This window comes from Phytophthora cinnamomi (assembly GCF_018691715.1).
Source record: "Phytophthora cinnamomi strain GKB4 chromosome Unknown Contig15, whole genome shotgun sequence".
Classification (NCBI taxonomy): Eukaryota; Oomycota; class Peronosporomycetes; order Peronosporales; family Peronosporaceae; genus Phytophthora; species Phytophthora cinnamomi.
In genome coordinates this window covers 1,296,942-1,310,940 of record NW_027150948.1, presented here as the reverse complement: position 1 = coordinate 1,310,940, position 13,999 = coordinate 1,296,942, and the positions used below count along the sequence as shown (strand labels likewise).

The window sequence follows — 13,999 nt, the reverse complement described above, 5'->3', positions numbered from 1 at the left end:
CAGGGGTTGAATTGAATTTGTGCCCCAGGGTGGCTTGAATTTGTGGCTCAGGGGGGACAAGAACATAAGTACAGAGTCGTGGTGGCAACAAAAGTGTACTCACGGCGGGACTTGAACCCGCAATCTCTGCCTTAGGAGGGCAGCGCCGTATCCATTGGGCCACGCGAGCGGCTTATAATAGGGTGTCTTTATTGCATATACCTAGATGCTGTATGCTCTCAAAGCTTCTGCTCGTCGCCTAGAGATGCCCGGCCGACTTCGCCGCACGACTGCCACCAATAAACAAGACTGCAGCACGCTCGCAAGGGTCGTGTCCGCATTGTGTAGCATAACTTACGAATGTAGCTGGTTGGTCGAACGTTTGGCCCTCTTGCGAGCAATGTAAAACAAGTAATACTATCTATACCAGTAGCCCAAACTAAGAGCAGGTATCAACAGTGTAGCAGAGCACCAATGGGGGGCGGTCGGTCTGCAGAGATCGCAAGACAAGGGACCTTGCCTGAATGTGGACGTGCTCATAAGAAACGAGTACAGCCAATCTGCTTGACGAACGAGGCATCATGACCACTGTCGCACGAACAGCGCAATTACGGGGCAAACTATTACCACCCCAGTGCATGGCCGTCTTTCACTGAAAACACGGTCGACCTCACACCGTGCCAGCTTTGCTCGCTAAATGGCTGCCAGGCAAAATCCCTGAAACGATCCAATTCCGGACAGCGAACTGAGCGAGCCACATATGTGTGTCCTGATAAACTGCTCACGAGTGGCTTTGGTCTTTGGAGGTCGGCAAGGCCACTCCTTCTGCTTGGTTGATGATTCCGGTGCGAGTGGTAGACTCGGCTACCAGACGCGTAAGCCAGCCTGGTGGTCGGCAAGATTTGCTCCGAAAAAGTACTCACGGCGGGACTTGAACCCGCAATCTCTGCCTTAGGAGGGCAGCGCCGTATCCATTGGGCCACGCGAGCGTGCACAAGCCCTTGCACGCCACACGTCCACCAGAAAGTTCACGAGGTGCAAGCGCATGTAGCCATCCCCACAATTGCACCCCAGGGATACACTATTTCCCCTACGAGCGGTAAAGATATGCATCATACTTTATACTATCCCTTCTTGCAATACATCGTCACATAGAGATATCTACAATCAATTTTGTATTTCTATATGAAAATCATAATCACCTCTATCTATTGTTCAGTGGGAGCTCGTGCGTCCATCACTATCATCTATCACGGGGCCCATCAGCGCTCCCACGTCAGTCATTTCGGCGTTTGAGCAATCCTGCTTACGTGAGCTCCTCGCCACTTCCGAACTCCCCCCGAGCCCGTTGCCCCCAGCCTCCTTCACCAGCATGAGCACCTTCGGCCGCTTCTTCCGCGTGACCACCTTCGGCGAGTCGCACTGCAAGGGCGTGGGCTGCATCGTGGACGGCGTGCCGCCGTCGCTGGCGCTGACCGAGGCCGACATCCAGCCGCAGCTCACGCGCCGCCGCCCCGGCCAGAGCAAGCTCACGACGCCGCGCGACGAGAAGGACCTGGTGACCATCATGAGCGGCACGGAGAAGGGCGTGACGCTCGGCACGCCGCTGGCGCTCTTCGTGCCCAACGAGAACGTGCGCCCCAAGGACTACAAGGAGATGGACCAGGTGCCGCGCCCCGGCCACGCCGACTACACGTACCAGATGAAGTACGGCACGCGCGCCAGCAGCGGCGGCGGCCGCGCCAGCGCCCGAGAGACCATCGGCCGCGTGGCCGCCGGCGCCGTGGCCGAGAAGTGGCTCCAGGAGAAGTTCGGCACGTCCATCGTGTGCTGGGTGAGCTCCATCGGCACGGTGGACATGCCCCGCGAGCTGCTGAATGACCCGAAGAAGGCCGTCTACTCTCGCGAGGACGTGGACACCATCGGCTCCATCCGCATCCTGCGGGACCCCGCCAAGTGGACCAAGGTGGACGACGCGGCCAAACAGCTCGAGAACGACAAGGCGTACGACGCCGAGTTCGTCAAGGCCCAGGACGACCTCGCCACGCCCGCCTACATGGACACGGAGAAGGTCGTGTACAACCGCAAGGGTGACGTGGTGCCCGCGCCCGAGAACCTGGACGCGTGGCTCACGGACGACCTGATCCCCGTGCGCTGCCCGCACCCGCCGTCGGCCTGCGCCATGTCGACGGTCGTGCGCACCATGAAGGTGGACGAGGACTCGACGGGCGGTGTCGTCACGTGCGTGATCCGCAACGCGCCCGTGGGTCTAGGCGAGCCCTGCTTCGACAAGATGCAGGCCGTGCTGGCGCACGCCATGATGTCGATCCCGGCTACCAAGGGCTTCGAGATCGGCTCGGGCTTCTCGGGCACCAGCAAGCGTGGCTCGGAGCACAACGACCCCTTCTGCGCGGGCTCGGACGCCGAGCGCCCGGAGAAGCTGGGCGTGACCAAGAACGACGCTGGCGGTGTGCTGGGCGGTATTACCAGCGGCGCCGACATCTACTTCCGCGTGGCCATCAAGCCCGTGTCGACCATCGGACGCGCGCAGCCCACCGTCGGCTACGACGGCAAGGACACCGTGCTGGAGGCCAAGGGCCGCCACGACCCGTGCGTGCTACCTCGTGTCGTGCCGCTCGTGGAGGCCATGTCTGCGCTCGCCATCGCTGATGCTGCCTTGATCCAGCTAGGCCGTGAGGGCAGCATGCAGGACGAGCCGGCGCAGAAGAAGCGCAAGCTGTAAGAAGGCAGCGACAATTTCAGGCTGAAGTGTTCTGCGTAGATCCTCATAGATAACGCTACCAGCGAACTCAAAAGCATTTTCATTATGTTAGTTATGCAAGCAAGACTCCAGTTCTGCCATTTACGGCTAGCAGTGTTGGCAGCTTCTGCGTAGTACGAAGTATGCGCTAGATGGCGTACAAGTCACCACGCAAGTTGCAGCGAATGCTATCAGCCGAGGCATGAGGAAAACTGCAGGTGCACCGCCGCTTTGACTGTTAGGGTCCCCTTCCTCTTCATCTCTTCCGTACTCCATCTCCTCGTTTTGATCAATACCCGACTCATCAGCTACATTCAGCCTCTCTCCGTCCCGCCATGTGTCTCGGTGTAATTTCATGCCTCGCCCAGTTTTACCACCGAGGGCCACTTCAGCTGCGAAGACACTGCTTGGTCCGTAGAACTCTGGCTGGCTCTCACCTCACAGTGGAGGGGCGGAGAGAGGTGACGAACTCGACTTCATCTTGGCGAATACTTTGAGCTACCAGTACCTCACCTCACAGGCGTAAGTAGGACAAGGCGACACGCCGTTTCACACACTGCGTTGTACGACGTTCTCCGGTAAGTTTCTTCATAGCTGCTGGCGCCCAGGCATTTCACATGGCATTTGCTGTGCACGCCATGGGCAAGCCTAAATAAGCGACGACTGATTGCTCAGCACCCAGACGATGTTCGAAGTCTTCGTGTCCACGCGCGTTTTGTCCCCCTTCACAAACGCGAGACCAGACTGTCGGATGAATGCCTTTCCTTCCTTGCCTTCAAGCTTGAGCTCTTCGCGAATATACTGAACTGGGATTGTTGGTCGATACCTACAATTCAAGCGAAAATGTCAGAAATCCAGCATACTCCACAAACGATGGTAGCACAGTTACGTACGCTTTGCATATAGCTCGGAGCGCGCTTAGCCGGATCGCGGGGACCATTACGTCCATCAGGTAACCTGCCATATTCGGAGCATCTACATAGAGTTTGAAAAAACGATGGTAATCATTCATAGCAACCGCCTGGCGCACAGCCAGCGCGTGCGCGATCGCCGGGTCGGCACGCAGCTTGGCAGTTACCATGCCCAGCACGTGGTACATGCCAAGCTGTCCCGCATTCGAGTCACCCTTCTTGGCTTGCAGAGACACGTACACACAATACAGAATGCGGTACGCGAGGAACTCGATCGCCTCGCCTGGGATCAGCTTCTCATACAGCTCGTGGAGTTGCGTCTGGCACTGGTTGAACTCGTTGATATCGCCGGACTCGAGCGCTACCCGCGCGTGGGTTTCGTACACTGTTACCGTGAATTCGTTCTTGATATGCTGCACTGTGCAATCCTGGCGGATGGACTTGAGCTGGCTACAGGCATAAATATAATCGTGATCACCCTTCTTCCACTTCGACTTGACGAGCTCCAGCGCCTTGTGCAGCACCGGTTCGGGTCGCACCGTCGACGGATGCGGGGGAGATGTTAATCGCAAGTATTCCTTTTCAATCGTCTGACTAGTACCTTTGATGACCATGGCAGCGAGGTCCAGGTCTCCGTCCTGCGTCAGCACCTGCAGCTTCTTCGTGTCCACCTCGGGGGTCACGAAGCTCTTGAGTTCCTGCTGGGTCATGTGGAACCGCTGTTTCCGCTGACTCTTGAGCTGCATGTCTGCGGCGTCAATCTCAAAGCCGTCGTGTTTGCGCTTGTTGGCCTTGTTCTTCTTCGCCGAGGGCTCTTTAAACGGGACGAACCCTTGGTTCGGCTGGAAGCCATTGCCACCAGGCGAAGAAGACGGAGTAAACCTATTGGCCGCGCCGGGCATAGGTCCCCCCATGCCAATCTTGGCCTGCATGGCCGCCGCCGGCGTGTCTCCGACCAGCACCGGCAGCGGCTCCGCCGTCCAGTTCTTCGTCCACAGGCTGTTGGTCATGATGGCGTTAGTGATCATCTCCTTGAGGGAGTTCTGCGTGATGCTCTGGTCCGCCGCGCCCTTGCAGCGCGCGAACGCGCGCTTCACGTAGTCGTGGAGCGCGTCGGGCCACTTGGCGTTTCCTGCCATGGGCGAGGGCGACGCCGCGGGCTTGGGCGCCGCGTTGAAGGCGGCCGGCGGCGGGCCGAAGTTCCTGGGCGGTGGGCCCCTGCTCTGGGGGCTGATATTAAACCTCACAGGCGCCGCGGACTTGGCCGGGGCCGAGGCCTGGATGCTGCTGCCGTTGCTCCACTGCCACTGAGCCGTGGAGGGCGGCGACGGCGCCGGACGAGGCGGCGGCCGCATCATCGGCGGCGGCCCGCGCCCGTTGAACGCGAACTGAGGCGGCGGAGGCCGCGCGAACCCGTTGGCGAGGTGCGGCGGCCGAGGGGGCGGGGGCCCGCGCGGGCCGCCGAACATGCCGGGCCGCGGCGGCGGTGGCCCCATAGGCGACTGGCCGGCGAAGAACTGCTGCTGCTGGGCTTGGCCGGGCGGCGACGCGGCCGGCGACGCGTAGAAGGACGAGTAACCGGCGAAGCGCGCGGCGGCCGCGGCCGCGGCCTGCTTGGCCGCGAGGCCGCCGCTCTGCGTCGGGTTGGACGTCATCTCGGTGCTCTTCCCTTGCTGTTCCTTTTGCTATTCTGGCTCGGGCCGTCGGTGTGGGGAATGATGCAGAATAGTGACGGAGAATAGTGGAGTGAAGACACTCGGAAGAGTGACGTCGATTGCGTAACCCATATTATTGTTCATGATTGGCTGTTAATGTGTGGTTGTATATACAGCCAATCACGACGCGGTCGCTGGCCGCTGGAAGCAACGCCGCACACTTCCTGATCAAGTGGCCCGACCTGCCCAAGCCAAGATGGTGATGACGACGATCGTGCGCCGAGTGGCCCGCTCCGCCGTGCGCGGCAGCCAGCGGGTGCTGGCCGCCCGTGCGGCTCCCTTGGCGGCCTCGCAGCTGCTGCTGCAGACGCAGCCGCGCTGCTTCTCGTCCTCCAAGAGCGAGGACGGGTCGCACTCGGACTTCCAGCCGCAGTACCACGCCGCCAAGTCCACGGAGAAGGACGAGATCCTCAAGATGATCGAGAGCCACGTCAAGACGTACCCCATCATGCTCTACATGAAGGGCACGCCCTCGGCCCCGCAGTGCGGCTTCAGCATGCAGGTGGTGCGCATCCTGCACGCGCAGGGCGTGAGCTTCGACAGCGTCAACGTGCTGGACCACCCAGAGATCCGCGAGGGCGTCAAGGAGTACTCGTGCGTGGCCGGCCGCCTGCGATTGGGCAAAAATAGGGTGATGACGCACTTGCTGACGTTCTGTGTTATGTTGCTGTTGCTGCTATTGTTGCTGCTGCCAGGCAATGGCCGACGATCCCGCAGCTGTACGTGAAGGGCGAGTTCGTGGGCGGCTGCGACATCATCACCGACATGAGCAAGTCCGGCGAGCTGGACGAGCTGCTGGCGGAATTCAAGAAGAACTAGACGCAGCTCACAGGCAGGAACGAGGGGACGTCGGGGCTAACACACTGGCGAAGACTATATACGGGTAGATAGGTATAGGGCCAGCTCTAGCGGCTCGTTGTTCTGGCGCACAAGGTGCTGCCATGAATGGCAATGTAATGAGATGCCTGCTTCCGTACCGGTACTCGTCTACTTACTACTAGTATGATACTATCATTTGGACACAAATCGCAATGAGCGCGGAGGACGTAGACGCGCTGGACGCCTACATGGCGTCGCTGGAGTTGCCGCTGGGCGGTGCGACCACATCGATGGCTCAGGCGCGGGCGGAGAACAGCGCCAGTCGCGGTGGCCCGCGCGGCCAGGCCGTCGTGGTGAAGAACCGTCGCTATCGACGCCTGCAGCAGCTGCTGGAGGAGTCTGCGTGCGAGGATGAGGACCAGTACTTCTCAGACGCCATGATGCAGCAGCGCAGCCCCGCGCTCTTCCACTTCTACTTGGGGCAGTACCTGGCTCTCGAGAAGGCAAGTGCAACTGCACCCGTGGGGGACGATGGAGGACAGAAGTTGTCCTCCTTCTTGATGGACACTTGCCTGCGCAGCGAGATGGAGGCGAGGCGGGTGGCTGAGCAGGCAACGTGGGGCAAATTCACCGCTGTGGATGAGAAGCAGCAGCAGGCTCGACTGGAGCGGCTGTACGAGGAGGACAATGTAGTTGAAGAGGAGGAGGACGAAGAAGACGAGGAGGACGACGACGAACAGGACGCCGCTGCATTTAGTGTAGCCGAGAGGCGCCAGCAACTCATTGAGGTCATGAGCACCAGGTTCTTGAACGGTGAGGACGGGGAATATGTAAGCTACGCCGAGATAGACGCAAGCGAGAACCTGGACGACTTCGACGAGATACAACGAGATGCAGAAGATCGGTATTTCGCGGACGAGGCAGCCTGAAAACAGTGGTGTGATCCAACTCAAGCGAAAAGAGGTTGGAGTACTAGCCGTGCATGTATCCTGGGGATCCCCTTTGCGAAAGCGCCATCAGAACTGCGTCTTGAGACGAAGCTATTCTTATGCTGAAAACATCTCAATTTCCATGGTGGTCTTCAACGAGTATTTATGTCGACTGCAGAACTTCCATCCTCGCGAGCAGCCATAGCAATCGTGCGAGGGGCTCTTCGACGTCGCGTTCATGATCTAAGCTGGATCAGCGCTGGCTCGAGATATATTTGCGTGAGGATCATCGCCAGCATTACCCGAGGGTGGAGTGGTCGCCACAGCATGCATAGGGCCGAGAAGTCCAGCAGTAAAATCTGCCGAGCTCGCGAGGTGGAGAAGGCGCAGGAGCTTCACCGACGAAAGATCGATGGGGTCAAGTCGTATCTCTGCAGTATCGTCCCCAAGCCAGCCACGTCGCGGACAACCGCCTCTTTGCGTCAGAAACCAGCAAAAGCGATGCTAGGTAGCTTTTCATCTGTTACTTCTGTGAACAGCGATCCACCGATGAGTGCTGGTACCTCACTCGCCAATTCAGCCTCGTCGGGTGACCTGGACCAGCAACAACCACAGAAAAATGGTGATAATATAGGGGGCAGCGAAACATTAGTACTTGGTGGCGACAGTCAAAAGCCCAGCATCGGCCAGGCTCTTGACGAGTTCCAGCACTCGCTGGCGAAATTGGCCGAGTTCCGAGGAGTAGCACCGGTTCCTGGCTTCGGCCCTGTCTCGCCAAGCAAACCTCTTACGGGTAAATTTGCACCACCGCCTGCAGACTCGAGAAAGAAATCACTGAACGGGTCGTTCCGTGCGAGGCGTCTGAAGGAAATCAAGGCTGACAACGCTGAAGTGTTCGAGCGCATCCGAAAAAGTGTTTCTCACTATCGTAACGATGACCTCCGGCGGGAATGGCAACAGAATCTGTCGTACTTGACGTCTATCAGCGAATTTCCTGTTGCAGTGGATGTCCTAGCTTCATCTTCTAGCATCCACAAACAGCACTATGATGATGATAACAGCCGAAATTGTTTCGGCCCATCGCCGAGACGGCCAAGCTTCTTAAAAACTACCACTCGAACAGAGCCGCTTCCCAGCATTCCAGTAGTTGCTCACCCGATCAAGTCAATCCCGACATCTCCGAAGAAATTGCAGTTAAACATGACTCCTGCATTCCGATCGCTCCGAAAGGCGATGCCTCAGCAACCATCTCTGCCTCCGATTCCTTCGCCACACAGTATCATAAATGCTGGTGGAGCGACCGATTCTAGCTCCAATGTAAACATCGAGATCTTGTCTTCGCCTAGAGGACGAAGCACGTGCCCTAACAGCCCTGGCATCGATGACAGTTTCAAAGCAAGCACAATGGGTAGAGGTCTACCGCATCGAAGTTCTACCGCGATTGCAGCAACGAAATTCATCGGGGATCTCCACGGGAGACAAGCAGAGAGCGAGATTTCGGGTGACGCGAAGTACCAACTACTGAAGACAGGACGCTTTGTCGGCGGCACATATCTCGTCTTGACGGTATTTTGCGGCGATGGAGTTACGAACCCTTATGGATTTGACGTCTTTGCTTACCAGCGAGAATTGCAATGTGAGTACAAGCTGAGCATCACCAAGGATATGACCCACGAACTGCTGGACAACAGCAGCTCCTCGTCGCTTGCAGCAGAGACTGCAGCAGCAGCAGGAACGAACTTGTCCATGCAAGAAATCGCACGTAACATATGCGATCATATCAATTTTGCTCTGCTTGGCGTTGACCAAGGCGAGATGATATTCCTTGCCCCCACAGTAGCGAGAAAATCCGACCAAAGTATGCGCTTCGATGCATCACCGGGACTTGTGGCATTTTGTGTACATCAAACCGTTGAGTTGGAGAGTGCTGATGCACGATATGCTAGCGAATTCACTAGCTGCGGTACTGGATCAAGCCCTAAACGAAGGCTCCATGTGTTTGCATCCACCTGTCCGCCCAAGAGCTTCCCCACCAGCGGTCGGGCAACCAAGAGTAATGAGGCACCAGGCACATCGGGGCTCATGGTGTGCTTTCAAGCCATGGAAAAGTTACCTCCACCACGGTGTACGGCGTCTTCCGGGTTGACCGAACCACGTAGTGCAGCTCTCAAAGTTGAAGTTGCTATCGACGAGCTTTACAACACCATCCTTTTCGATTCATGGCGGGATCAAAACCGCATTTTAAGCATGGATCGAGTAATTGTTGCTGCCATCCAGCATCTCCACGTAATTTCAGTTCCTTGTGGAGATGGTACTGGCACCTTGAGAAGCGAGCTAATCGTAAACTCACACGTGAACACGCTACTTCATCCGTGCTTGAGTCAACCATGGGGCACCAAGGCGCTGGAGAAAAAGCGATCCAGGCACCAGCTTCCCCATTCAACCTCGCAATTGTTCACACACCCGATACGAGCAACGATTTTGGTTCAGTCCGGACTGATTTGGAGGAATGCATACCTGCTTGCTGAAGTCGTCCTCGATAATGCTAACGATGCGAGCTACGCTGAGATGTGGTCTCATCAGCACAGTCGGCGGAAGTTGATCCACGACACGGCTTGTGGCCTTGTTGTGAGTGTCTTTAATGCGAATTCGGGCTACTCTTCTTGCCGGAGACTTCCACCGGAACAAGTCAGCTCCTTGTTGGAACGGATCGAAGCATTGTCGGGTAAGACCAAACTGGATGCGGGGCTAGCCGATAAGTGCATTAGTGATCAGTACACTTTTGCCGAGTGTCTGCTAGCTTTTCTTCAGCTGGATGTGGACTTGTTTGGGAACGAGATAATCGTGTTCCCCGTGCTGGAGCATGCAAGCTCCGCAAGTGAGAGTGACATCAGACCAGCCTCCGATAAAGCTAGCGGCCCAGCAACTTCTCCTCGCGAGTTCCTTCCCCGCCGAACAAGCTGGGAGGATGAAAGCATCAGCGAGGGCGACGAAGGTGCTGACGTTGATGAATACGACAACGACGAGGTGACTGAATCGAGCAACGGAATTCAGCCGTACGACACGGATGAGGAAGAAGAGCAAGATGAGGCAGACGGGAGCTACAGCTCTTACGCCAACCAGGATGAAGCTGATCAAGATTCGATAGTTAATGCTGTGCGTACAGGCACAAAGTTGCAATATGCCGAGTGCAATGGCGAAGGGATGCCGGAAAGAGATGAAGACGCATCTACCGAAGACAATGCTGATAGTGAAACACTGCACAACGTTCAGGTTGATCCATGTCGATCATGGCGACAAGGTCGAAAAATTGATGGTCACTTTTGTCTTCTCCAGGGATCTCCAGACGATAACGAGCTCGCAACAATTGCTGTGAGTATCGTCGCATTTGGCCAGCTAGAAACACTCGCCACACCAGTGCATATAATATAATTGTCTGTACACGGCAGCTTTTACAGTACTAAAGTATTACGTCGTTACGCGAGCTTTTGCGAGTGATGTAGAATTCTGGGACCAAGGCACTACAAACGAACGGTACGAACCGTGGCCATTGCACAGCTTTGCTTGCTAGCCTGATTGGTTACACCGAAACAACTTCTGCGCTGTTCATGTGGTCACCGTATTTAAAATGTGAAATGGAACTCGCGACAACGTACGCGATGTTGGACTCTCATGCTCGTCTTCATTTCATTTGTTGTTTTGCTGGTTCGGTGTATTGCGTTCTGTCAGCTAGTTTTGTACAAGTTTCCCTTTCAATCTGAAATCGGGAGTGACGAAGGCTTGGTCGAACGCTTGGCATACTTTCTCTACGCTACCAAGTATTTGCAGCATTGGTGACAGCATATCAGCTTGGGTGTCGATCCGCACCACTCGATTGTCTGCATTGTCAAAGTAAAACTTCACCGACCCACGCATTACAAAGTTGCTGCCGAGCAACTTGCGCGCGGATGGGGGGGGGGGATGCCGTCTTGAACTTGTTTCTGAAGCACTTCGATCGCGAACCTCAAGTTTCGAATATCAAGCTCATTTTTCTCCATAGCTTCCTTCTCCTTCCTTTTGTACAATGCCTGGAGGTATCGGTGGCGATTCTTCTGTTTCGGGGCATCTTCCATGATAGCGCGCTGCTGCTGCGCATCGAGCTGGTACCCACTGGCTTCTAGTATTGCTATTGACTGAATCGCCTTGTTGACACGACATGAAGACGCCCACTTGCCTTGCCGACGTACAAGTACTCGTTCCTGCAGCCTCGTCGACGGCGAACTGATGTGGGGTGTAGCTTCGTCAGGTTGTTGAGTCAGTGACACGCCCAAAGAAACACTCGCCGTTTCCTTATAGCGCGAACGCTGGTATGGTGGGCCCCCCGAGTTCAGCCCTAATTGTTGCATGCAAATCTGATGTTCGCCCCGCTGCTTTGTTCTATCTGGCCAATTTCGTGGCGCTCCTGTTGCGAAGTGCCCAGGCTAGTTCAGAAGCAGTGATTGGTACGGTTACAGGTAATTGAATTTATGTGAGCAAATTTTCCACAAAAGAATTAATCTGGTGCTGTGTTCGTAGGAAACGATGACACGTGCTGGGGGAGACGGCGGGGCTCCCAGAAGTTGTAGCCGTAGTAGTGTTTTGCCAAAGGTAAATACACCAGTGCCTTCAGCCGGTAGGTTGGACAGCATACGTGTCAACTTAGTTGTCGTTACACCTCACACTGTCATCGTGTTTGTCGATACTGTACAGTATAATACTTGTACATGTATTAATACATACAGTACCGGTACGTACACGTCTTGTAGCGACTGCGTCGTGTCAACGAGCTGGCACAGAGCTAGGTACGTAGAATCTGCCTGCTTCCCGCTTATGCTACATAGCTGGAGCAGGCGTGGGTACATCCGCATGTCTGCTCTACAGATGGTGATGATGGTAATGATTTACGTGCCCTACAGGTTCCGACAAGTTTTGAATACTCCTAGATTATGACCATAAACTACATACATGTACCTACTTTTGAGCACCAAAATTACTATGAAATGCAAACTTGATTTCATGGCAGAATTACCTGCATCGTTCACGACCACGTTGTTCGCTCTATTTCTCCATCCTCGCTAAAACGCTTTCCGGACAGTTTCCGGTCTGTACGTATGTTTGCTGGTGCCGCTCTGGGTACTTGTAAATAAATGTAAATAATGAAGGAACAAATACCAAAATGAGAAACAGAAACAATCAGGTCGAACGTTGTGCTCATTTCTAACGAATTCCGCTCATACGGTGCCGAACAATTATCTCAGGGGACTATGAGCGAGCAAAATTCAAAGCCACTACACCAAAAAATCCCATTTCTGGCAGACTGTGAACACTTTAGAGCAGACTAACTTTCAACTGTCTGACTTCAATATTAGTGGACTTATTTATTACGTCCCTCTTTCTTTGAATACTAGGTCATTGATGATTGCGCAGCATTGATGCCACCATCGACCTATTCAAAGCTCGAGATACTTCAAATCGGCTGTTTCGAATAGAATGGGCAGTTTTGACATATGAAAACTTGGACCAGGGCACTATCCTTTCACTGTACTGTCTCATACATGGTACATGAAAGTGTATCAAGATATTTGATTCAAGAATCAAGAAATCCTACCTGATCATCGGCAAAATGTATGGATTACCGGTACTGTATGAAATGCATGCTTTAACTACGCTGAGGGGCGTTGTTAACAAATATCACCGTGATACCGAGGTCCAACTGTGCAAGAAATAGACGAGTATCACGGGCGCACTACTTTACACTGTAAATTTCGCTCCTTTTGTTCAAGCGACCATATTTTGACTCAGTGGTTCATACCGGTATGTGCTACCTCAAGCCTGGCTATCGTATGCTATTCTTCTTTTGCAAAGCTTGAAAATCTCGTGGGCGTGGTGCGCCATTACCATATGGTTATACAGTACTGTACGTATGTATGAAACTTCCCACTTGGAAGCGAAATTCGCGCTCTATGCACTAAACCAGATGGAAATACAAAACACTGTACATCTACTCCGATGCCAGCTGTAATAAGCGATGCCAGTATTACTATCGATTGCACAAATTATACGGTACGGGCAGCCTTGTGGCGTCTGCTAATGAAATAATCTATCGACTCCTGTGGGGTGTCCCTATTGCGCGGGCAATATTCTTGTAAGGCATCAGGTTCTAATGCACTTCCTGGTCTCAATCGATAGAGGCGATATGGGGGATCTACGCATTGTTGCAGTTCATGCGGTGAGAAGCGTCCACAAGGAAGAAGGAAACGCGCAAATAGCACCATTTTGTCGTGAAAGCTCGTCGTAAAGATGTGTGACCACACTATATTTTGACCTGGTTTCAAGCTTCCAGGATGGATTTAAAGGTACAAAACCTGGACATATCGTTTAAAAAAATAATACATATCATTTATGGTTACAGATTTGGACACAAAGATACGTCCCGACACAACCTTGAAAGTATTATGAGCCAATCAGAGTTCGAAATGCAAGATTACGATGTGATATCAATGATATCATATTAATCTATGATTCTATTTTGTCTAATTTGATTTACTGGTCCAGTTTTTGAGCTTTTTTAGTGAAGTATAGTTAACGAAAAAACAAAGATGTTGTCCAGATATGTTCTTTGAAACCCCCTGATGCAATCGCTTTGGTTGACTATTTTCCCAAATAATTTCTCGACTGTACGGAATTCACCATGAATCTTTTTCAAATCACAAGGTAAATCTTCCTGCGACCCGTATTTGGTATGTAATGTGCTTCCCAGCGTGTAGGGCAATTGTCCCAGCAAATCATCCGTTTATAAAAAGGGGTTTCTGACCTAGTCTCTAAGCGTTCTGTGTACTCTTTTCGGTATGGTAATAGAACGCTCTG

General features: G+C 54.1%; 4 protein-coding genes across 4 annotated transcripts; 3 read left to right on the top strand and 1 right to left on the bottom strand.

Annotated features, from left to right (window-relative positions):
• Nucleotides 1–1,351: 1,351 nt before the first annotated feature.
• Nucleotides 1,352–2,852, top strand: IUM83_09642 (Chorismate synthase; the record flags this gene model as incomplete). Its single annotated transcript, XM_067934093.1, has 2 exons — nucleotides 1,352–2,718; nucleotides 2,834–2,852. 2 exons carry the CDS (start codon nucleotides 1,352–1,354, stop codon nucleotides 2,850–2,852), a joined length of 1,386 nt encoding a protein of 461 aa, XP_067796898.1.
• A 536-nt stretch (nucleotides 2,853–3,388) lies between these two features.
• Nucleotides 3,389–5,306, bottom strand: IUM83_09641 (Leukocyte receptor cluster member 8; the record flags this gene model as incomplete). The annotated part of the gene is made up of 2 exons (XM_067934092.1): nucleotides 3,389–3,566; nucleotides 3,634–5,306. The coding sequence occupies 2 exons, from the start codon at nucleotides 5,304–5,306 to the stop codon at nucleotides 3,389–3,391; spliced, it is 1,851 nt and encodes a 616-aa protein (XP_067796899.1).
• Nucleotides 5,307–5,562: 256 nt separating this feature from the next.
• On the top strand, nucleotides 5,563–6,185 carry IUM83_09640 (Grx4 family monothiol glutaredoxin; the record flags this gene model as incomplete). The annotated part of the gene is made up of 2 exons (XM_067934091.1): nucleotides 5,563–5,960; nucleotides 6,062–6,185. 2 exons carry the CDS (start codon nucleotides 5,563–5,565, stop codon nucleotides 6,183–6,185), a joined length of 522 nt encoding a protein of 173 aa, XP_067797035.1.
• Nucleotides 6,186–6,397: 212 nt separating this feature from the next.
• Nucleotides 6,398–7,114, top strand: IUM83_09639 (Coiled-coil domain-containing protein 97; the record flags this gene model as incomplete). The annotated part of the gene is made up of 1 exon (XM_067934090.1): nucleotides 6,398–7,114. The coding sequence occupies one exon, from the start codon at nucleotides 6,398–6,400 to the stop codon at nucleotides 7,112–7,114; it is 717 nt and encodes a 238-aa protein (XP_067797002.1).
• Nucleotides 7,115–13,999: the final 6,885 nt, after the last annotated feature.